At 39.6% G+C, this 24371-nt stretch overlaps 1 protein-coding gene across 1 annotated transcript; it reads right to left on the reverse strand.

Annotated features, from left to right (window-relative positions):
* Positions 1–4854: 4854 nt before the first annotated feature.
* Positions 4855–24340, reverse strand: LOC112321248 (zinc finger protein 675). Its single transcript, XM_053914986.1, has 7 exons — positions 24244–24340; positions 21434–21532; positions 20787–20938; positions 15990–16116; positions 15684–15779; positions 6795–6868; positions 4855–6196 (listed from the first exon to the last, which is right to left on the reverse strand). Exons 3-7 carry the CDS (start codon positions 20799–20801, stop codon positions 4994–4996), a joined length of 1515 nt encoding a protein of 504 aa, XP_053770961.1. The 5' UTR covers positions 20802–20938; positions 21434–21532; positions 24244–24340; the 3' UTR covers positions 4855–4993.
* Positions 24341–24371: the final 31 nt, after the last annotated feature.

Genomic DNA, 24371 nt, shown 5'->3' on the forward strand with positions numbered 1-24371 from the left:
GCACTCAATCCACTGAGCCAAACTAGCCAGGGCTCAGTAGGTATTTTAAATAAAAGTGGTTATAATTTAGCCAAGACACAAAAGCTATCAATATATGGGAGCTAAATGTAAAAAGCAGGCATATAGGATTCTTAGATAAAATTGTAGGGATAAATGTTCACGACCATGGATTTACCAGTGTATTTTTATATATAACACCAATACAAAAAACCCGAAAGATGAAATAAATCAGTCTTCATCAAAATTAATTCTCTGTGTAATGAAGGATACTACCACATAAGTAAAAATACAGTCTATCGAAAAGGAGAAAATAATTGTAAGTCACAGACCTTGTAAGGGTCTACTATATTTGATTAATTCTTACAACTCAATAACCACCCTGGCTGGTATAGCCCAGTGGATTGAGCACCAGCCTATGAACCAAAGGGTTGCTGGTTCGATTCCCAGTCAGGGCACATGCCTGGGTTGCAGGTCTGGTCCCCAGTGGGGGCCACGTGAGAAGCAACAACACACTGATGTTTCTCTCCCTCTCTTTCTCCCTCCCTTCCCCCCTCTCTCTAAAATAAATAAAATCTTAAAAAAAAAAAAAAAAACCTCAATAACCAAAAACAAGAAATCCAAATTAAAAAGGTCAATCCCTCCTTTGATGTTCCTGAGTATTTGCTTTCTATATTCAGGTGCTCCTACATTGGGTGCATTAATGTTTACAAGGGTCATATCCTCTTGATAAGTTGATCTCTTTGTGATTATGAAATATCCTTTCTTTTTATAGCCTCTTTTAAGTTCTCTTTTGTGTGACATAAGAATAGCTACTACGGCATTTTAAAATTTCCATTAAAATGAAATACCTTTTTTTCACAATGGCATAGACTTTTCTTTATTGGGGTTCCAAATTTTAAAAAGATAAAGTAAACAATCATCAATTAAATGATTCACATTTTTTTTAAAAAGCATCTTTACCTCAGTTACCCATCAGACCTGCTCTGACCTGCCAAAACAAGTTTCTGGGTATCTAAAAACTGTTTACACATTGACTCCACTAAAACTCAGCTCATTTTTAGCATGGTTATTCTCATACCTATTATATGTTCACAATCCACTATTAGATGTCTCAGTAGAACAGAATTCTCTGCAGAGCAGGTTCTTCTGGGGCCCAAAGGTAGAGATGAATTAACTTTTCTTACCTTTTTACTTTCACTTTGTGTCTTTTCATTTAATGTGGGTCTCTTGTAGACAGTATATTCGTGGTTCTTGTTGTGCCATCTATTCACTACCCCGTTTTTTAGATTTTATTTATTTTTAGAGAGAGGGAGAGAAACATCAATCGGATGCCTCTCACATGCACCCCATCTGGTGACGTTTCTTGCAATCTAGGCAGGCGCCCTGGCCAGGAATCGAACCGCAGATCTTTTGCTTTGCAAGACGATGACCCACACTGGTCAGGGCTACCTTCTCTTTTTGATATGATCATTTAATATATTTACATTTAAGTGATTGATAGGTATACAGTTATTGTAAATTTCATATTCAGCAATACAGTCACAGTAGGGGACTTTAACTGTCCATTGACATCCATAGATAGAACTCACAGAAAACCAATAAGAAAACTGTGGTCTTAAATGACACATTAGACATGGATGTGGCACATTTAGAGAATTTTACCCCAAAGCAGAAGAATATATATTCTGGACACAATGAAGGCAGAATCAACTCTAATCTGAGGGACAATAAGAGCTTTTTTGTAAATGACAATAGACAAAAAAATTAATGTAGGTAATATTTGTATTAATACAACTCTTCAGCACTCCTCACTGGAGTACCTGATACAGAAAAACTCTCATCTACCTGAGATTTTATTCTTATATACGTTCTGATCCCTGGACTTTGTCCTATAACAAACTAAAATCATAAAGCCACTGGTCCAGCTAATGAGTCCTAGAAACAAAACATCAGTAGATGCATATAAATAATGCTGCATATATTGTGTCTGTACCTTTGTCAGGAAGTAAAGTAGAATAGTATCCAATATATAGTTTCTATAATGTTTGTGATTTTTCGGGCAGGTGCATGCATAGGGACTAATATTTAGCAGCTGGTACAGATCCAGCAAAGGACAATGAAAAAGCCAATTGGACTTTCAGGCTTCCATTTTAAACTATCTCCACCTGAAATTCCTGGAAACAGTGCTGATGGCTTGAAATATACTCAAGGTATGTGTGGGCCAATGGGTATACCCCTAGCTATGCAAAAACATAGAAAAGAATTTTGCATCAAAAATCATAAAGAAAATGTTTCAACCTAGTCTGCAATGGCTCTGGGATTTCTCTAGAAAGAATGAGCAAGAGTTGGCTACATTTATGACTTAAAATAAAGTCTGTTAAATTTGTCCTGTTTTTACTTCAGTAAAGGAGAAGGTAATAATGTAACACTGAGAAATTCTCAAGGACTCAAATGAAATCAGGACCAGAAAGATCATTCTAATTTCTTTTTAAAGATTTTATTTATTTACTTTTAGAGAGAGGAGAAGAGAGAAAGAAAGAGAGGGAGAGAAACATTGATGTGTGAGAGAAACATCGATTGCTTGCCTCTCCATGCCCCAACCAGGGAGGGACCTGGCCCAAAACCCAGGCATGTGCCCTGACTGGGAATCCAACTGATGACCTTAAAGAGTTTGCAGGCTGGCATTCAATCCACTGAGCCATACCAGTCATGGCACAAATTTTTTTTCTTTTTTTAAAGTAGATTTTACTTATTTATTTCTAGAGAGAGGGAATGAGGAAGAAAGAGAGGGAGAGAAACACTGACTTGTTAGAGAAATGTGGATCAGTTGCTTCTCACATGCCTTGCCCTCAAGCCAGGCATGTGTTCTAATTAGGAATTGAATGGGTGGCCTTTCTTTTCCTGGGACAACACCCAACCCACTGAGCCACGTCAGTCACGGCAGATCATTCTAATTTCCAAACACACAAATTCCATTATGTTATTTTCCAAAAACCCATATTCACATTCAAAAACATAGGGTTCTCCATGAGTTATAATTTTCATTTTTTTCTAAAATATATAAATAAAAATATTTACCAAATTCTGATATGTCATTATACTAGAAAATTTCCAAACTACTGATCAGAACCAACAACAGCTTGCTTGACTGATGGGGGACAGGGAGAGCAATTAATATGCTGTGACCCTAGCACTTCAAAGGATAATGGCTATGAGGTCTCTGTAGCTGAATTCAAGAGTTCATAGATTTTTAAGGAGCCCACCCACAATCAACCCCATGATTTCACACAAACACCAGGAATAAAAACATACTAGCACCAACTGATAAGAGATTGGAATCACATTAACAATTCCTTTTCAAAATATTTCAATTACTGTCAATATACAATAGTTTATATTCTAAGTAATTATGCATATCCAGACACCCATTTCTTGACATTTTCAAGCACACCAAAAGGTAATGACCTAGCTCTGGCTGGTATGGCTCAGTGGATTCACTGCCAGCCTGTGAACCAAAAGGTCGCTGTTTAATTCAAGGTCAAGGTACATGCCAAGGTTGCGGGCCAGATCCCCAATAGTGGGCATGCAAGAGCCAACTGATCCATGTTTCTCTTGAACATTAATGTTTCTCTCCCTCCCATATGTTGTCATGGAAAATAAATAAAATCTTTTAAGAGTAATGATCTATATTTTTTAATTCTGAAAGATTATCTATAGTAAGTATTCTGATTTATAGCAATACCTGAAAACTATTTTTAGCATTCTACTGTGAATTCACTTGTATTTTGAAATTGTTTCAATTACATACATTCCTAAATTTTTACATCTTTAACACCAATTTAAGACATAAATTCTTTGGGATTTGTAAATTGTATATATTGGACAAAAGCCAATCATTATAATGAATGCAGAATTCCACACCCATTGTACATTCCCCTGTAGGTCCACCTGTACAATTTCTTACAATCTTCTTTTTTAAGGTTTTTTCCCTCTGGTATAAATTCTCACATGTCAAGTAATCTGTAAACCTTGAAAAAAGTTTTCAACATTCTTCATTAGTGTTTTTTCTCTTTAAAAGGAATTCTGATGTGGAGTAAGGTATGGGTAGAGCTTTGCCACGTTTTATATTTGCTACATTTTATCCAGTATAAGTTATGAGATATTGACAGAGGTATAAATGAGGATTAAACACTTTACCAAATTCGTTACATTTTTAAGACTTCTCTGCCATATAAAGTCTTGAAAGAGGCTTGAACAATGGTTAAAGTTTTGTTAAATTCTTCATATCTTTTGTTCCCCTCCAGCACAAAATCTCCAATGTCGAGGAAGTTTTGAACACAGGGTAAAAGCTTTGCCACATTCTCTACATTTGAACAGTTTTCCTTTAGAGACACTACTGGTGGTGATAAAAAGATTTGGCACTTAAATTTATATGGTTTCCTCCAATATGAATGACCTGATGTGGTATACATTTTGAGGAGTAAAGAAAGGCTTCGTAACATAGTCCACATTGAAAAGACTTACTTCAAATATGATTACTCTAAGAACTGAAGACTGCCGAAAGACTTACCATATTCCCTACATTTACATGGCTTTTCACCAGTATGAATTCTCTGATGTTGAATAAGGTGTGAGGATTCCCTAAAGGCTTTGCCACATTCTCTACATTTATAAGGCTTCTCTCCAGTATGAGTCATCTGATGTTGAGTAAGGGTTGGGGATTGTCTAAAGGCTTTATCACATTCACTACATTTATAAGGCTTCTTTTCAGTATGAATTTTCTGATGTTGAGTAATGTTTGGGGACTGGCGAAAGGTTTTATCACATTTTCTACATATATAAGGCTTTTCACCATTATGAATTCTCTGAAGATGATTAAGGTTTGAGGAATTCTAAAGGCTTTGCCACATCCTCTGCACTTATGAGCATTCACTCTAGTATAAATTTTCTGATGTTGAGTAAGCATTGACCACTAGCCAAAGGCTTTACCGTATTATCTACATTTGTAAGGCATCTCTCCAGTATGAATTTCCTGATGCTGAGTAAGCATTGAGGACCGACGAAAGGCATTACTACATTCTCTACATTCGTAAGGCTTCTCTCCAGTATGAATTTTATGATGGTTTGTAAGCGATGAGGACCGGCAAAAGGCTTTACCACATTCTGTACATTTATAAGGCTTCTCTCCAGTATGAATTTTCTGATGTCTAGTAAGGGTTGAGGACAAGCTAAAGGCTTTGCCACATTCTCTACATTTATAACGCTTCTCTCCAGTATGTATTTTCTGATGGTGAGTAAGGGTTGAGGACTGGCGAAAGGCTTTACCACATTCTCTACATTTATAGGGCTTCTCTCCAATATGAATATTCTGATGTTGAATAAGATTTGAGGACTGGCGAAAGGCTTTACCACATTCTCTACATTTATAAGCCTTCTCTCCGGTATGAATTTTCTGATGTTGAGTAAGAGTTGAGGAGCGGCTAAAGGCTTTACCACATTCTGTACAGTTGTAAGGCTTCTCTCCGGTATGAATTTTCTGATGGTTTGTAAGGGTTTCAGACCGGCGAAAGGCTTTGCCACATTCTCTACATTTATAAGGCTTCTCTTCAGTATGAATTTTCTGATGTTGAGTAAGGGTTGAGGACTGGCGAAAGTCTTTACCACATTCCCTACATTTATAAGGCTTCTCTCCAGTGTGAATTCTCTGGTGAATAGTAAGGATTGAGAACCACCTAAAGGCTTTGCCACATTCTCTACATATATAAGGCTGCTGTTTAGTATGTATTCTCTGATGTAGAGTAAGACCTGAAGGCCAACTATATGTTTTACCACATTCTTTATATTTATGTTTTTCTGCAGTACAGATTTTCTTAACTCCATTTAGATTCAATATTTGACTGAAGAATTTCCCACACGGTAAACATTTGTATACATCCCCCCCAACAGGAATATTCTTTTGTTCAGTACTATTTGAAGATTCCTTGAGTAATCTGATACATTTACTTTGTTTCTTTGTCTTCCCCACAATAGGAATAACCTGATGTGTACCGTCATTTGATATTTGGTCAAAGGTTTCTCCACCTTTATAATGGTTTTCTGGAAGATGCGTACTCTGATGTTTATTAGGATTTGACTTACAGTTAAAAATTTTCCAACTTTCATTGCAATGATAACTTCTGTCTTCATTACAGGTACTCTGGTAATCATTGAAGACAGAAAGACCTTTAGTGACACCTATAATTTCATTAAACATGTACACTTATTCCCAAATCACTATTCTCTGATACCTATTAAACCATAGTGGTTGAATTAAAAATTGCTCCCAAGTACATGAAATTTTATATATTGAAATAAAAGGAAACAGTCCTTCTCAATGAAGTATAATAATTCTTAATAAAGGGACTGCCAAACTGGTCACATTTAAATTTTACTTGTGCATTAGAATTCACTAAATTTTACAAACTACTAAAACTTTAATCCTACTCTCCATTTCAGACAATTAAATAATTATTCACATTACAAATTATCAGAATTCCTTGATTTTGCAGACTGCCTTTAGAAGAAAATTGTTTTTAGGCTTCACATTTGGAAACACATTGTTCTGCAAATGTAAGTGGCTTAAAGTGGGAGTTTTTCCACACGTGATCTATTTTTAACCTATCTGGGTAACAAGGATTTTGTTATGAATAATTATCCTACACAAGTTCTATGCATTTTAACATCCTTTTTTCTTATCAAATACTTTCTTATCAGCCTTTCATTACATTATCAAAAGCACAACTTTCATATCTTACCAGTATTGTTTTAGAGAATAAATCTTCTATTCCTGGCTTTTGCAACAAGGCCTGGTTGTCTTCAGAAGACATAGCTGAAAGATGCAAAATAAAGGTTCACAGTTATGACACTCAGGATAATGTACATTGAAGTTAAGTAATTATTGAATATACTACATTTTTGAGTACTTCAAAAATGTTAAATGTTCAAAGCAAGATCAAGAAAGGTACAATGAAAAGAAACAGAGAGTGCTTACATTTGGCAACCACACTGCCCACATCTCCTGGCACACTGTGGCAATATTATAAGGAAACTCCCAGTTCCCAGTTTCTACTCTGAAGAGATGGAAGGTACAGTTGTGTTCAATTATCTTGCTATTTATCATCTTTGAAATACGTTTTTCTGTTTTACATGACACAAGAGTGCTAAAACCATTTCAATAAGAGCGTGAATTGCAGTGCATACTAAAAAGAAGAGTAATTGATAATTGATCAAACACCACAGACACAGCAGGACTGAAGACTAATATCAAGCATACAAAAAATGTATGGAAAGATTTTATGACAGTTGGGTTTTTTCATTATATTACCAAAAGAAAACAAAATAAATATAGACAAATGGGATTACACCAAATACAAAAACACCTGCACGTTACAGTATACACACAGAGGGTTAAAAACACAACCTGTGGAATGGAAGAAAATTTGTGCAAAGCATATATCTTATAAGTGTTTAATAATCAGAATACATAAGGAAGTTTTATTTGATAAAAGAAGTAATACAACATGATAAAAGAAGTAACACGATTTTTTAAATTGCCAAAGATATATGGTTAATTAATATTAAAAAAAAAAAAGCAGGAATACAGAACGGGGTGAGACAGATTCCTTAATAAGTGGTGCAAGAAAAACTGAATACCCACAAAATAATACAATTCAACCACTTTCATTTTTTAAAAGCCAAACATCTTTCTTATTTTATTTTATTTTAGAGAGAGGGGAAGGGAGGGTGAAACAGAAGGAGAGAAACATCTGTGTGTGGTTTTCTCTTGCACACCCCCTACTAGGGGGAACCTGGCCTGCAAACAAGGCATGTGCCCTGACTGGGAATCAATCTCGTGAACCTTTGGTTCACAAGCCCTTGCTCAGTCCACTGCGCTACACCAGCCAGGGCTCAACCACTTTCTTATGCCATGTACCAAAATGAACTCAAAAGGGATTAAAAGCTAAAATATAAGACCTGAAGTCATGAAAACACAGTAAGAAAAGAGATTTAATAAACTCTGCCATCACTCTTAGAAAATTTTGTTGAATATATCTTGGTAGACATAGCAAACAAAATATTAAACCAATGAAATTACAACAAAGTAAGTTTTTGCATCGCAAAGTAAATCATCAAGAAAACAAAAAACCCAATCTATTGAAGAGGGAAAGATATCCACCAATGGTGCTAAATATCCAAAATAAAGGAGGAACTTACACAATTTAACACCAAAAAAAAAAGAAAATCTGATTGAAGAATAAGGAGAGGACCTGAATAGATACTTCTCTAAACAAGGCATAAAGATGGCCAGTAGACATATGAAAAGATGTTCAACATCATTCATCATCAGAGAAATGCAAATTGAGACCACAGAGAAATACCAGCACATAGGGTGGAAATTCAGGGTGGAAATTATCAATAAATTAACAGACCTGGCTGGTGTGGTGCAGTGGTTTGAGAGCCAACTTGAGAACCACAAGGTCGCAGATTCAATTCCCAGTCAGGGCACATGACTGGGTTGCTAGTCATGTCCCCAGTTGTGGGCATGTGAGGGGAAACAGATGGATGTGTCTCTGACACATCAATGTTTCTCTTCCTTTCTTTCTCCCTCCCTTCCCTCTCTAAATGTAAATAAATCAATCTTTTAAAGAAGTAACAAACGACAAGAATGGGCAACGATGTGGAGAAATGAGAACCTTCATGCTCTATCAGTGAGATTATAAATAAATAGGTACAGCCACTACAGAAAGCAAAGTGGAGGTTCCTCAAAATTTATAAACAAGTACCATGTAACACAGCAATTCCATTTCTGGGGATTTATCCAAAGAATGTGAGAATATAAATTCAAAATGGAACATAAGCCACTATACCCACTGGAGCATTATTTACATGATGGAAGATATAGAACAGAAGGAAAAACATGGCCATTGTTATAATGGTACTAAAGCTCTGGAATAAATGAAGAGATTTTATTTCAATTAACATATAACAACAAAAAAATTATATTTCAATGGATCTCCTTAAAGCCATGACTCATAATGTGCTTATTTAAAAAATTAAATAAACTACAAATATAACATCCATGTTATTGAATATAAAACAAACTTAATTTTATGCACTTCACACTTTCTCAAGGCAAATTCTTTACCAACTTTGTTTTTCAATCTAAAGTGTTACGATTTAAATTCCCATGTCTCACCATTAAGGAAAAATACAAACAAAAAAGTGATCCTCATCATGAGAAAAAGCAGAGAAGCCACAAACTGAGAAAACGTATTTGTAAAAGACTAACACCTACAGGACTATTATGCAAAACAAACAAAGATGTTTTCAAACTCAACAGTGACAAAAAAACCAAACCTGAATAAAAAGGGACAAACACCTTAACAAAAATCACACTAAAAATTATATATAGATTAAAAATTAGTATCTACAAAAACATACACACCTTATATCACACAGGAAATGCACATTAAAACAATGAAAGTTATACAAACAGCACACTAAACCCCTAATGGGAAGGGAATCCAGAACGTTGACCACAGCAAATGCTGCTGTGGATGTGGACCAACTGGAACTCTCATTAATTGCTGGTAAAAATGTAAAATGGTACAACCCCTTGCAGAGTGTCTCAGGGTTGTCAAAAAACTAAAAATAAGAGGGTTAGCTGGGTGGAAGGGACAAAGAGAAAAAATTGGAACAACTATAATAGCATATACAATAAAATATTTTCAAAACAACCTAAACAGCCCTGGCTGGTGTGTTTCAGTGGATTGAGCCCTGGCCTGTGAACCAAAAGGTCGCCAGTTCAATTTCCAGTCAGAGCACATGCCTGGGTTACAGGCCAGATTCCTGGTTGGGGACTTAAAGAGAGGCAACCCATCAATGTATCTGTCACACATTGATGTTTCTCTCCCTCTGTTTCTCCATCCCTTCCACCCTCTCTAAAAATAAATTAATTAAAAAAAAACACCAAATACCTACCCTGCCTGGTGTGGATTGAGCGCTGACCTGCGAACCAAAGGATTGCCAGTTTGATTCCCAGTCAGGGCACATGCCTGGGTTGCCAGCCAGGTCCCCAGTAGGAGATGTGTGAGAGGCAACCACACACTGATGTTTCTCTCCTCTTTCTCCCTCCCTTCCCCTCTGTCTAAAAATAAATAAATAAAATCTTTAAAAAAACAAAAACAAAAAAAATCCCTAAACATACACTTATTATATAATGCAGTAATTGTGCTCCTTATTATTTAACTAAATATGTAAAAACTTTTATCTACACAAAAGCCTACTGGAGAATATTAATAGAAGCTTTATTTATAATATCCAAAAATTGGGAGCAATGAAATTATCTGTCAACAAGTGAACTGAAGATAAAGTAAACTGAAATACATACAATGAAATATTCAGTACTATAAAGAAACAATAAGACATGAAAAGACATGAAAGAAACCTAAACACATTGAGTTAGGAGAAAAAAATTAATCTGCCTGACAAGCTGCTTAGTTGGTTAGAAGAACATTGTCCAGAAAAACCAAGGTTGTGGATTCAATCCCTAATCAGAGCATATAAAAGATCCTACCAGTGAATTCATAAATAAGTGAAAAAACAAATCAAATTTTCTCTCTCTCTCCTGGTCTCTCTCTCTCTCTAAAAAATCAATAAATGAAATAAAAAATACAGATCCTAGCTGGTGTGGCTCAGTGGATTGAACACAGGCTGAGAACCAATGGGTTACAGGGTTGATTCCTAGTCAGGGCACATGCCTGGGTTGCAGACCAGGTCCCAGTGGGGGGCCACATGAGAGGCAACCACACATTGCTGTTTCTCTCCCTCTCTCTCCCCCTCCCTTCCCCTCTCTCTAAAAACAAATAAATAAAATCTTTTAAAAAATTAAAATAAAATTGTTTTGCCATTCAGCTCTTCTACTCAGGATATTTATCAAAAAGTATTCAAAGGAGGATTTGCAAGAGACAAGTGCACACCTGTGTCAATTGTAACATTATTCACAAAACCCTGCATAGGGGGAAACAACCCCCACGTCTATGGACAAATAAATAGACTAAAAAATTTACTATATACGTAAAATAAAGTACTGCTCTGCCAAGAAATAGAAAATGATGTTATAACCCTATAGCACAAAGACAAACATTGAGGACTTTTTTTAAGTGAAGCACACAAGTAACAAAGCCACACATACTATAGGATTCCACTTAGGTGAGTAATGTCATGGTGTCCAGGTCATAGGGAAAAAAAAGTAGTCACATGGGCCTCAATTTTCAGGCAAATGAGGAAGTGGTTGTTTAGTGGCCATTGAGACATTTCTGCAAGATGGAAGTTTCAAAAGATCAGATGCACGACAAGGAGAATATACTTAATATGACTGAACTACAGAGTTACAGAAGGTTAAGAGGGTAGATCTGTTTCTCACATGTTTTTCTTCTTTAGATTTTACTTTATTTTTTAAAAGAGAGGGGAAGGGTGGGAGAGAAAAGGGAGAAAAACATCAATCGACTTCCTATTTCTTTTTTTTTTCTTTTTTTTAAAAATATATTTATTGATTATGCTATTACAGTTGTCCCATTCCCCTCTCCACTCCACTCCATCCTGCCCACCCCCCTCCCTCCCACATTCCCCCCCTATAGTTCATGTCCATGGGTCATACTTATAAGTTCTTTGGCTTCTACATTTCCTACACTATTCTTACCCTCCCCCTGTCTATTTTCCACCTATCATCTATGCTACTTATTCTCTGTACCTTTCCCCCTCTCTCCCCCTCCCACTCCCTTAATGACAACCCTCATGTTCTAGTTGTTTGCCTAGTTTGCTCTCGTTTTTGTTTTATGTGTGGCCGTTAATAACTGTGAGTTTGCTGTCATTTTTACTGTTCCAATTTTTGATCTTCTTTTACTTAGGTAACTCCCTTTAACATTTCATATAGTAAGGGCTTGGTGATGATGAGCCTCTTCAACTTGACCTTATCTGAGAAGCACTTTATCTTCCCTTCCATTCTAAGTGATAGCTTTGCTGGATACAGTAATCTTGGATGTAGGTCCTTGCATTTAATCTTGGGTAATGTAATTATGATGTGCCTTGGCGTGTTCCTCCTTGGGTCCAGCTTCTTTGGGACTCTCTGAGCTTCCTGGACTTCCCGGATGTCTATTTCCTTTGCCAGATTAGGGAAGTTCTCCTTCATTATTTGTTCAAATAAGTTTTCAATTTTTTGTTCTTCCTCTTCTCCTTCTGGCACCCCTATAATTCGGATGTTGGAACGTTTCAAGGCGTCCGGGAGGTTCCTAAGCCTCTCCTCATTTTTCCAAGTTCTTGTTTCTTCATTCTTTTCTGGTTTGATGTTTGTTTCTTCCTTCTGGTCCACACCATTGATTTGAGTCCCAGTTTCCTTCTCATCACTATTGGTTCCCTGTACATTTTCCTTTGTTTCTCTTAGCATAGGCTTCATTTTTTCATCTGTTTTTCGAATAGATTCAACCAAGTCTGTGAGCATATTGATAACCAGTGCTTTGAACTGTGCATCCGATAGGTTGGCTATCTCTTCCTCGCTTAGTTGTATTTTTTCTGGAGCTTTGAAGTGTTCTGTCATTTGGGCCATTTTTTGTTTGTTTGTTTGTCTTGGCGAGTCTGTTACTTTAAGGGGCGGAGCCTTAGGTGTTCACCAGGGCGGGGTAATGCTGGTCGCAGCGCTGTGACACTGTACGAGGGGGAGGGGCCGAGTGGGAGCAATGGCGCCCGCCTCACTCTCATCTGGATTTCAATCTTTCACTCCGCTACCCACAATCAAACTGGGCCACTCTGGTGCTGGTTCCCGAGTAAGTGGGCCTGTGCACACTCTAGGCCCCTGTGGGTCTCTCCAACGACCTCTCCTGTGAGGCTGGGAGTCTCTCCTGCTGCCGCCCCAACCCCCAGGGGCACTTTCAATCAGAGGTTTGAGGCTTTATTTCCCTGAGCTGGAGCCCTGGGTTACGCGGTCTGCTTCGCTCCCTGCCGTTTGTCCGGTTTATCTGTGGGCAAAAGTGGTGCCGTGGGGTGCTACCCGCTGCTCTGCCTGCCCCGCTCTCCACCACTCTGAGTCCGGCCCTCTGGGTTTATCTGTGCAAATGTGGGGCCGCAGGGTCTGCTAGCGCTCGGACTGCCTGCGCCATTTGTCCTACACTCCGCCAGTCTCAGTCCCGCCACAGCCAGGCGAGTCCTCTCCACCCCGGTGCCCGTCTCCACCCCTCCTACCATTCTGGATGAATGGTTATTTTCTATTTTCTTGGTGTTGGTCCCCCTTGCTGTTCGATTCTCTGTCAGTTCTGGTTGTGCGAGGAGGCGCAGTGTGTCTACCTACACCGCCATCTTGGTTCTCCGACTTCCTATTTCTTGCACATGCTCCAAACAAGGACTAAACCTGAAACCCAGTATGCACAAGCCCTGACCGGGAATTAAGACTGGCAACCTTTGAGTGTGCAGGACGAAGCCCAACCAATCAACTGAATCACACCAGTCAAGGCAGTTTTTTATCAAAAATTAAAATAAAACATAATATCTAAAAGAGATAGTTATAAAACTTTGCAAAAATTATATTCGATTTAGAATTTTTATCTCACATAAACAGAAGATAAATTCAGCCATGAAGATATAAAATTAAGACTATTTCTGAAACTCGCAGGGCCAATTAACAATTAACCATTAACCAAGCTCAGAAAGAAACAAGGTAAGTCATGAACACTGCAGGGTAAAAACCAAAGAAATGTACACATTAATTTTAATAGCAATTGACGTATGGCTGATACATATTTGAACTAAATCCCACAATGTCTTAAGTGTACTGAGTGGAGAACTACCAATCATGTTCCTATACAAATAAAAACCAAAAATGAAATTAACTAAATTAGGGGAACCAATCATAAAAAAGGAAACACACTGGTAAACCAGTGGGAATTGTGGCTGAGTGAGACTGACGGGTGCTGGAGTCCAAGTCTTTTTCTTAAAGAGACCACACAAAGACTTTTTGGGACTCCCTCACTCTGAACTCCAGCCCTAGAACAGCAGCTTGAAAGGCACCAGAGACATACTGGGAGGAAATGAATTGTCTGGCTTTGGGGCTAAGGCTGGAAGGATAGCTTTCTCCCACACAGCAGTCCTATCTGAGGCCATTACTCCCTTGTTGAGCCCTCCCCACCACAGAGCTAGCAGGCAGGTGCCATATCTGAGTCTCCATCTAACTGGCTGACACCTTAGCTTTGTCCTAGTGATTCCCAGAGACCTTGCCCCACTCAACTTGACAGCCCACCCAAGCCATGTCCAATGGCTTTTCCATACAAATGGCCTCTCCTGCCTCATGCTTCAGATTCTCCTTAATCTCAGAAACAAACTGCATCTGGCCTCTGCACAGCCCGTACCTCTCACTCAGTGGCAACATGCAGAGCACTAGCTGCAGCTGGCCTCTGATCTCATCTTGGCCTCTCTGGGCAACTTCACAACCAGACAAGGAAACATTTGCATACCACTCTGTAACTGGTGCCAAGTAGAACGGGGCAGTTTGTAGGTGGTGGCTGACCTTGCACCTGAAGGGAAGACCCAGAGCCAATGCATCCAGTGGACAGCGTAGGACCATGTCAGACTATAACCCTACCACTTCTACAAGCAACACACTCACGGGGCAAACTCAGGGAGCACCAAAGCCCCACTGAACATATTCTAAATATAAAGCATCTAGCAATTCTGTAACTCACTTCTTACCAAAAGAGCACATTCGATCATGTTATCTCATCACTTCTTCATAAAAAAACAGAAATCTGACCAAGGTCTAATCAGAAAGCAAAACCACATCAAGGAACAGTCCAGACATCACTGGACTGAGCCAGAGAGAACAATAAAATAATAGTGTTGATGAAATCAGGTTAAAAACACATGGTGGTCAATGTTCTATGGTTGCCTATGGCAGGAACTTACTGAAGAACTATAAGGTAGAGAGATACATTAAACTCTTCTAACACAAAGAAATTGGAGAATACAAACTGGAAATTTCATGTTAGTTCATACAAAGTAAAACAACATCGTGAAGTGAAACAGAAAATTAGATTGTCTCATTTTGGAGAGGTACATTGTGCTACAATGAAATCACTGAGTCTAAACATTGTAGGGTCTTATTTGAAGCCTCCCTGGGATTAGAAATCATAAACCAGAAAACATGACATCTGTCTTCAGGGTTCTAGGGATTTCTGCAATGAATTCTAGGATCAAAACCACTTCCTTCATAAACTCCATTCATGAGACAAAAAAGAAACTTAAAAAATAAGGCTTAACTTACAATTTTTCAGCAACATACACACATTTTCCCAGGTCCCCAACAAAATTAAAGAGAAGCCAGACCACAGCAGCCCTCAGAGTCGAAGGGGAAGACTTTGCCCCAAATGCTAATAGGATGACAGAGGTTAGTGGAATAGAACCAGAGTCCCAAGATGATATGGAAGCAAGGGACATGCTGGAGACCAGCTGACCCTCTATGACAGCAACAGACATAAACCTGGGCTTTTCAAAATCCTTTCCACCGTAGCACAGCTTCCCAAATCACACCTTAAAATCTGGCTACTTCTGTAACCTTTGGGTCCCTCACCTGTGTCATCTGCTTTGCCATTCCCACCTACCTTGGGGGGCGGATATTGTTTTTTTTCTGCAAACATCCCAGTACTCCTTCATTTCCTCCACAATAGTAACAAGGACTGGCTTAGGGAAAACACAACCTGTTTGTAAAAGAAACATTAGTTTTGATGGAGATTCTCCCACTTACAATCCAGTTTGTGCTCAGGTAAGCAGACTGGTAGAATAATAACCTCCAATTTGTTACTTGAGAGCAAGAATCCAAAAGTCTACCATACAAAGCAGAGTCCCAAAATGATGTTAAATAAAACAAAACCCTGTGGGTGGGAACTCTGAAAGGAAGTCATCCTCACCCAGGGAGACCAGGTTCCTGTAGTTCTCCAACATCACATCCATGTACAATTTTCGCTGAGCTGGGTCCAGGCAGTCCCACTCCTCCTGAGAGAAATCTACTAAAACATCCCTGAAGGTCAACGGTCCCTGAAAAATAAGAAACATTTACCAAAGGGCCACCAAGAGTTAATAATGTAACCCAACTTGAAAACAGTGTCATAAGTGGTTTCAACCTAGGAGACTATAGTGAATTATCTAGTAACATCATTTTGACCCAGTGGTATTCTCTAATGTATTTTCTAACACTGAGAAATGAAAATGACATATGTCCACCAATCTACTGCAGAGACTTTACTTTTCAGAAAAATAACCTTTAAAAAATGAAGGGATAGCACTGGCTTGTGTGGCTCAGTGGACTGAGCAGAGGCCTGCAAACCAAAAGGTCACTGGTTTTAATTCCCAACCAGGGCACATGCCTGAGTTGGGAGCCAGGGCCCCCCATTTGGGGGCATTCGAGAGACAACTGATTGATGTTTCTCTCCCTCTCTTTTTCCCTCCCTTCCCTTCTCTCTAAAAATAAATAAATAAAATCTTATAATGAAGGGACAGACATAGGCATGTCGATTGTTGAGTGCTGTACTTATATAATTCACGATCAACTGCATCTATTTCTCAGCAGGAAAAGACATGGTGAGTTGGAAATGTAAGAGCTCTTCATGTTTAATTCAGAGAACAAAGAACTGCAGTTTTGTAAAAATGCAGATTATGATTCAGCCATTCTAGGATGGGGTCTGTGTTTCCACATCTTTAACAACTTCACTTTACTAGTGAGACCATCGTCTCTGGTCCATGTGCCATACTTCTGAATAGCACAAAAAGGAAAACACAGAAAATAATTCATATGTGATTCTGAGGTGAAGGACTTTTATAGAATTTACAGTTCTGAAGGAATAAGAAACATATCAGCCACAATATTATTTGAAAATTTAGTGAAGATAATCCTAGAAGAAGATTATTCTGCCTCTTATAAGAATATTTTCTGAAACATACAGTAAATCATAGACCTTGAGTTTTACTCCAAACTGGATCTAAAATTTTCAAAAAACAAAACAGGCAAATACACACAGAGACCTCATGGATGTTCATTGAGTTTCTGTAACTGAGAAGAACGAAAACATTTTAAGAGACTAAGACTAAAAGTCTCAACTCTTAACATTTTATGCACACAGGCAGATATTCATATGGAAACTAGGTACAAGTGAAAAGTGATATAAAACAGAATTTTCACGTCAATAAAACTAAGATTATACTCAGAAATCAAAGGCACTCCTGTACACCAACAACAAAACTGCAAAAACAGAAATCAGGAATAAAATCCCATTTGATATAGCAACAAGAAAAATAAAGTACCTAGGAATAAACCTAACCAAGGAGGTAAAAGACCTGTACTCGGAAAACTACACAACATTGATGAAAGACATTAAGGAAGACACAAACAAATGGAAGTATGTACCATGCTCATGGACTGGAAGAATTAACATCATCAAAATGGCCATACTACCAAAAGCAATTTATAGATTCAATGCAATCCCTATTAGAGTACCCATGACATATTTCACAGATATAGAATGAACATTTCAAAAATTTATATGGAACCATAAATGACCCCAAATAGCTGCAGCAATTTTGAGAAAGAACAACAAAGCAGGAGGGATCACAATACCTGATATCAAACTGTATTACAAGGCCACTGTAATCAAAACAGCCTGGTACTGGCATAAAATCAGCCACATAGACCAATGGAACAGAACAGAGAGCCCAGAAATAAACTCAAGTCTTTACGGTAAATTAATATTTGACAAAGGAGGCAGGAGCATAAAATGGAGCAAAAACAGCCTCTTCAACAGATGGTGTTGGGAGATCTGGACAGCTACGTGCAAAAAAACGAAACTCAATCGCCAACTTACGCCATATACAAAAATAAACTCAAGATGGATAAAAGACTTAAATATAAGTTGTAACACCATAAAAATCCTAGAGGAAAACATTGGCAGGAAGATCTCAGACATTCCACGCAGCAACATCCTCACAGACATGTCCCCTAAAGCAAGGGACATAAAGGAAAGAATAAACAAATGGGACCTCATCAAAATAAAAAGCTTCTGCATGGCTAAAGAAAACAGCACCAAATTACAAAGAGAACCAACAGTATGGGAAAACATATTTGCCAATGATACCTCAGACAAGGGCCTGATCTCCAAAATATATAAAGAACTCACACGACTCCACTCCAGGAAGACAAACAACCCAATTAAAAAATGGGCAAACGACTTCTCCAAGTGTCATGGAGCAGACACTTCTCCAAGGAAGACATACAGAGGGCCCAGAGACATATGAAAAGATGCTCAGCATCACTAGCCATCAGAGAGATGCAAATTAAAACCACAATGAGGTACCATCTCACACCAGTCAGAGGGGCCAACATAAACAAATCCACAAACAAATGCTGGAGAGGATGCGGAGAAAAGGGAACCCTAGTGCACTGTTGGTGGGAATGCAGACTGGTGAGGCCACTGTAGAAAAATAGTATGGAATTTCCTCAGAAAACTAAAAATGGAACTGCCCTTTGACCCAGCAATTCCGCTGCTGGGATTATACCCTAAGAACCCTGAAACACCAATCCAAAAGAACCTGTGCACCCCAATGTTCATAGAAGCACAATTTACAATAGCCAAGTACTGGAAGCAACCTAAGTGCCCATCAGCAAACAAGTGGATCAAAAAACTATGGTATATTTACACAATGGAATTCTATGCAGCAGAGAGAAAGAAGGAGCTTATACCCTTTGCAACAGCATGGATGAAACTGGAGAGCATTATGCTAAGTGAAATAAGCCAGGAAGTGAGGGACAAATACCATATGATCTCACCTTTAACTGGAACATAATCAACAAAAGAAAAAAGCAAACAAAATACAACCAGAGACATTGAGGTTGGGAACAGTCTAGCAGTGGCCAGGGGGGAGTGGGGTGGGGACAGTGGGAAGAGGGGATTGCAGGAACTATTATGGACACATGGACAAAATCGGGGGGGGGGGGATGGTGGGGGTGGGGGAGGGAGGTGGGTTCAGCTGGGGTGGGAGGGAGGGAAGGGGAGAAAAGGCATACAACTGTAATTGAATAACAATAAAAATTGGAAAAAAAAAAAAACCCTAAGATTATTTTGTGATTCTGTAAACCTCATAAATCTATTTGCGGATGATACCTTTTGTTTTGAAAACAATAAAAAGAGGAATGCACGTAATAATGAAATATAAATTAAAGCTAGTATTTATTAGCCTTTTATTTCCTTTAAAATTTAAAAGAATGCAACATACATTAAAATGACTTTTGTAAGCTTTCTTGAAAATACAGAAAGCAATACTGTAGAGTATGTCTGTGAAATGAGTGTGGAATATAACAAAAACTTACAGGAACAAGCCCTGATGGATTTTATCCTCCATATCAAATGCCAATGATTTCTAGGAAATAAATGGAGGGCCTTCCAAAGCAAACAAAAACTAGGAGAGGGTTGTTTCCAGATAAAATGTGATGTTTTTTTCAAATTTCTCAATAATTCCCTGCTAGACCCTTGTTAATGATGAAGGGAAACTATTGACTATATAGTGAAGAAATCACCTCAGCCAAATGAATACCAGGTAGACTAGAACAATGGATATCAGGTGACTTAAGTACATGGAAGGCCATGTCATCACTGCTGTGTCAATACTGGAAAAAAAAAAAACCATAAAGAATCATTGCCCTTGCTGTTGAGCACTGGCCTGCAAAACCAAAGGTCAATGGTTCAAATCCCATTCTCAGCCCAGGCCAGGGTTGTAGGCTACGTCACTGGTCAGAGACATGCAAGAGGTAACCAATTGATGTTCCTCTCCATTTTTATCTCCCTCTCGTCCCCTCTGTTTAAAATATTTTCTTATAATCTTTTTAAAAATTTTAAAAAGAAATCATTATGTGAAAATGATCACAAATAAACATTATTTTTTGCAAATGTCAATGCACACATACCTCTCACATGTCAGACACAAATATCATAGTACATTTATTTTTATTTTATTTTTTTAAGATTTTATTTATTTTTAGAGAGAAGGGAAGGGAAGGAGAAAGAGGAAACATCAATGTGTGGTTGTATTTCACACACCCTCTACTGGGACCTGGCCCACAACCCAGGCACGTGCCTTACTGAGAATCGAACCAGTGACCCTTTGCTTCGCAGTCCGGTGCTCACTCCACTGAGCCACGCCAGCCAGAGCACTACAGTACATTTAAAAGCAAAACTTTTGTACCAAACTAGTGAGCAAGTCTCTTCTATCTACTCCTCTTTGTCGGAACTTCCTGAGCAATCCTGACCAGTAAAATCAGCACTTTTTACTCATGGTTTAGAGTTGATTCTGCAACCACATGAACCTAAACCTACATTCCCTTCTCCACCAATACCCAAGCCTCTGCGCCCATCCCAACAGGGACGCTGGACATGGGTGCCTGCCCAGGTTGATCTGTCACACAGGGGATGTTTTTAGTAACTGAAGGTCATTAATTACATGGCCTTCGTTAGACTGGATGAAGATAATACAGACAAGGCTCTGGGACAAAGGGGAGAAGTATATAAACTGGTGACCTTGACAATCATAAGAAGAAAAGAAAAAGAAGTAATTAAAAATAACCTCACATCAGAAGCAGAGAAATAAATGTTGCAGGTTTTAAATCCACTGATGTTAGGTAGAAAAACAACACAGCGTCTGACCCAGGATAGATTGTTTACCTGAGAAGCAGCCATGTTGTCCTGGTCTTGCTCCGGGATGTTTTCTCAGGTGACAATATGCTGAGGAGTCACGTCTCTTTTTGAGGATGTGGTTTTGAAGGTTTCCACACAGCTTTTTAATCCGCTTCTAGCACAGTCACAAGCAGAAGGACCTGAAAATGCTGGAAAGGTTACCCTCCCTTGTCCTTTGTCACAGGAGAGTCAGGAACAGTAAGCTTGTAAACGGAGAGGGCACTGGCAGATTTTTCTTTTTTCTTTTCAGGTGCTTTCCCCAGACAAATGTCCACATAAACTTATACAGCAGTGAGAATGTGTGCTGCTCTCCTAGATTCCAAACCCAGCAGAGCACCCATTGCCTCCACTGACCAAAGTCTGTCCCAGGTCTCACAAAGGCATGCCGGCATACCTTTCTTTCCTCTTCTCCTTCCCTTTCAACCTACAGATTACCTTTGTCCTTTCTTTCTGCTAAGTTGCAAGGGCCCTTCTTTTCACTCTGTTAATTTCCACTTTTTCTAACAGTATGTCTTTAAATAAAATTCTTTTAATTAAAAAAAAAAAAGCACTACCCAGCTGAGTCGTTCAGTTGATTGCAGCATCACCCCATACACCAAAACATTGTGAGTTTGATTGCTGTTCAGGGTACTTACCTAGGTTACGGGTTCTATACTCCTCGAGATGCATGTGGGAGGAAGCCCATTGATATTTCTCTCTCACATCAATGTTTCTTTCTCTCTTTTCCTCTGTCTCTATAATCAACAAGTATATCCATGAATGATTAGTTTTTAAAAATGCATCCCAAAGCACTCCTACGAATTCCTGGCTGCACCTTAGCATAACTTGGAGTACCTCAATAAACAATGATGCTCCACCCAGAGCAGTTGTACAGCTCTGTGGATGACATAGCTGATGTCATTTCTCAAACTTCTCAAGTGATGCAGTAGGAAACTGAAGGGAAACAGTGTAGCTTTAATAACCATCACACCCCTAGGGAATAAGGGCCCCACTCTAAGCTATAATTTTACAGGTCTGCAATGCAGCCCATGAAATGGCATCTTAATCTAGTTTCCTCCTGGTGCTTGCATTGCTTCCCTGGAGCTGTCTTTTGTATCACTGGGCCAGAGATATCAGACCCAGCACACCTCAGACCTCTGGGTACTGTGAGGACCTGGGGCAGAAACTTCTAAAATGACAGACTCCCGCACTGGCTGCTGTGGCTCAGTGAACTGAGTGCCAGCCTGTGAACCAAAGGGTCGCTAGTTCAATTCCCATTCAGGGCTCATGCCTGGGTTGCACAAGAGGCAACCACATGTTGATGTTTCCCTCTCTTTCTCCCTCTCCCTTCCCATCTAAAAATAAATAAATAAAATCTTTAAAAATAAAAAAGAAATATAAAATGATAATGCAAGATATGATGCTGAAAACTTAAAAATGTTTTCTATAATATGTTCATCAAATTACACAATAAATATGTGTGCTTTCTGGGAACCATGTTTCAGGTCAATCCAATATTTCCATCAGTATTTTCAGAGAATAGACAAGAGGGACTTGAGGGGAACAGCTCCTTTGTGGCCCACAGTCAGTGATTCAACAAATCACCTAACAGGAAGGAAAGAGTTGCGGAACACTGGACAAACTCACAAAACTATGTTCTGACTGTAGGAAGATTATACACACCCTTACCCACTGCATAGTGAAATAACCTGATATTATTTACTAGGTACCGATGGATATTCCAACATATGAGAAAGAGTAGAAAGGATACAGGACTCAGAATTTAAACTACACACAATATAGTCAAAAGGAAAACTATCTGGAATTATTTTTTTAAGGTAATGACTTCTAAGGTTAAAGTTTTGCCCTGACTAGTGTGGCTCAATGGGTTTAGCATCATTCTGCAAACTGAAGGGTCACTGGTTTGATTCCCCGTCAGGACACATGTCTGGGTTGTGGGATGGGTCTCCAGTTGGGGGTGTGCAAGAGGCTGCTGACTGATGTTTCTCTCACAAATTGACGTTTCTTTCCCTCTCCCTCTCCCTCTCCCTCTCTTGAAAATAAAAAAAAAAAAAATTTAAAGATAGAGAACACTAATGCTTATTCTAAAAGTTAATGACTATTTACAGAAAAGATACCCAGCAGACTAAGATTTATCTCAATGTTTTTTAAAGATAAATTCAATGTGAGAGGTAGTAAGAAAAAAGCAAGTATAATAAAGAGTGGGGGGGAAAAGACCCAATGGTTTTAATATTCCTGGAAAAAGCATCATGTGAGAGCAAATAATTATAAAATTCACAAGCCCTATAAAGTGGAGATTTGTAATACTAATTCAAATGTATTAAGTGAAAAAAAAATTAGCAAATGTTAAACCACAAGCTGATATCTCACAACTTAATTATCCACATCCAGGTTCCCCTTCTTCCTGGTACTACATTTCTGCGTATAGATCTGTTTCTGTCTCTTCCCTGTGTTTCCCCTCCAACCTCCTCTGCTCTTTCTCCCCTTTTCTCTATTGCTGTACCTACACGTGTTCTACGAAACACCTGAAACCTATTTCAGCTGCACGTTCTCCCGATCTTTCTGATTGTTCCCATCTGTCTACCTCCACCCCCCACACCGTTGCCCCCTCTGCTGCCCCAGTTAAGTCTTTCCTGTTTCCCCCCAACAAGCGGGCTGACGCTCAGTGCTGTTCCTCACTCTGATCCGTCAGGCCCAAACCCTTTCCCTCCCTGCTCTCGCTCCCTAACTCGTCAGCCCAGAACCACTCCCTCCGCCTGAAGCGCCCCGCTCTTTGCCGCCCCCACGACTGCTCACAGGCCCCTCCCCTTGTCAGCTCCCCTCCCCTCTGGGGCTCCTCCGTCTCCTCGGCGTTTCTCCTCCGCCTTCCTCCTCATGCTACCTTCCCCACTTACCCTTTCACTCCTACGTCCCTCCCACCTCCCCTGCGTCGCCGTCCCTTACAGTCCCTCACGGACTTCTTCTCCCCGTCAAGAGTCCGTCTCTCACTCCGTCTCCGGATGCCCTCCCCGGTTCGTTCCGCCGCTTTCCCAGCCGCCCCTTCGCCGTCACCGCTTCCACGAAGCCCCTCCCCCCGTGGGGCTGATCACCTCTCCTCGGGACAACGTGATTTCCCCACCTAAGACCCACCCTATGGAAAATATGCTCTTCCTGGAATTCGGGCCTCTTATTAAAGGGGGGACGAGGGGTTCTCAGGTGGGGCGGGCCGCAGATCCCCAAGTCGGGGTGCAATCAGCCGAGACCGACAAAGCGGGGGGAGGGGCACAAAAGAACGCAGAGCGTCCACGCCTCAGGGTCTCACGGGGAACCCCGACTCACCGCTGTAGGAGGCTCGGGGAGGGATTTCAACGTCTGTAGTGACCCTCAGCCTTTCCCTGCTTAGGAATGAGGACTTGGAAAATTAACCTTCAACTAGGAAAACCCAAAGCACGAAGAATCGCCTGACCTTTTGTTTCTCCAGTCGGTTCCTGGTCTGTAAGAGACTGCGCATGCTCCTTACTGAAAGTATTGAAGGGCCGGTCAGAACCCGGGGCAGAGAGTACTAGCAGACGGGAGAGGGCGGCGGGGCTTGAA

The sequence above is a fragment of the Desmodus rotundus genome, chromosome 12, assembly GCF_022682495.2.
Source record: "Desmodus rotundus isolate HL8 chromosome 12, HLdesRot8A.1, whole genome shotgun sequence".
Taxonomy (NCBI): Eukaryota; Metazoa; Chordata; class Mammalia; order Chiroptera; family Phyllostomidae; genus Desmodus; species Desmodus rotundus.

Bases quoted from the DNA above. Each gene is read 5' to 3' on its own strand.
- LOC112321248 (XM_053914986.1), bottom strand. The intron at 15,780-15,989 runs GTGAGGATGACT...TTTTACAAACAG, and splicing joins CAGGAACCTGGTCTCCCTGG to GTTGTGTTTTCCCTAAGCCA. The intron at 6,197-6,794 runs GTAAGATATGAA...AATGATTACCAG, and splicing joins TATTCTCTAAAACAATACTG to AGTACCTGTAATGAAGACAG.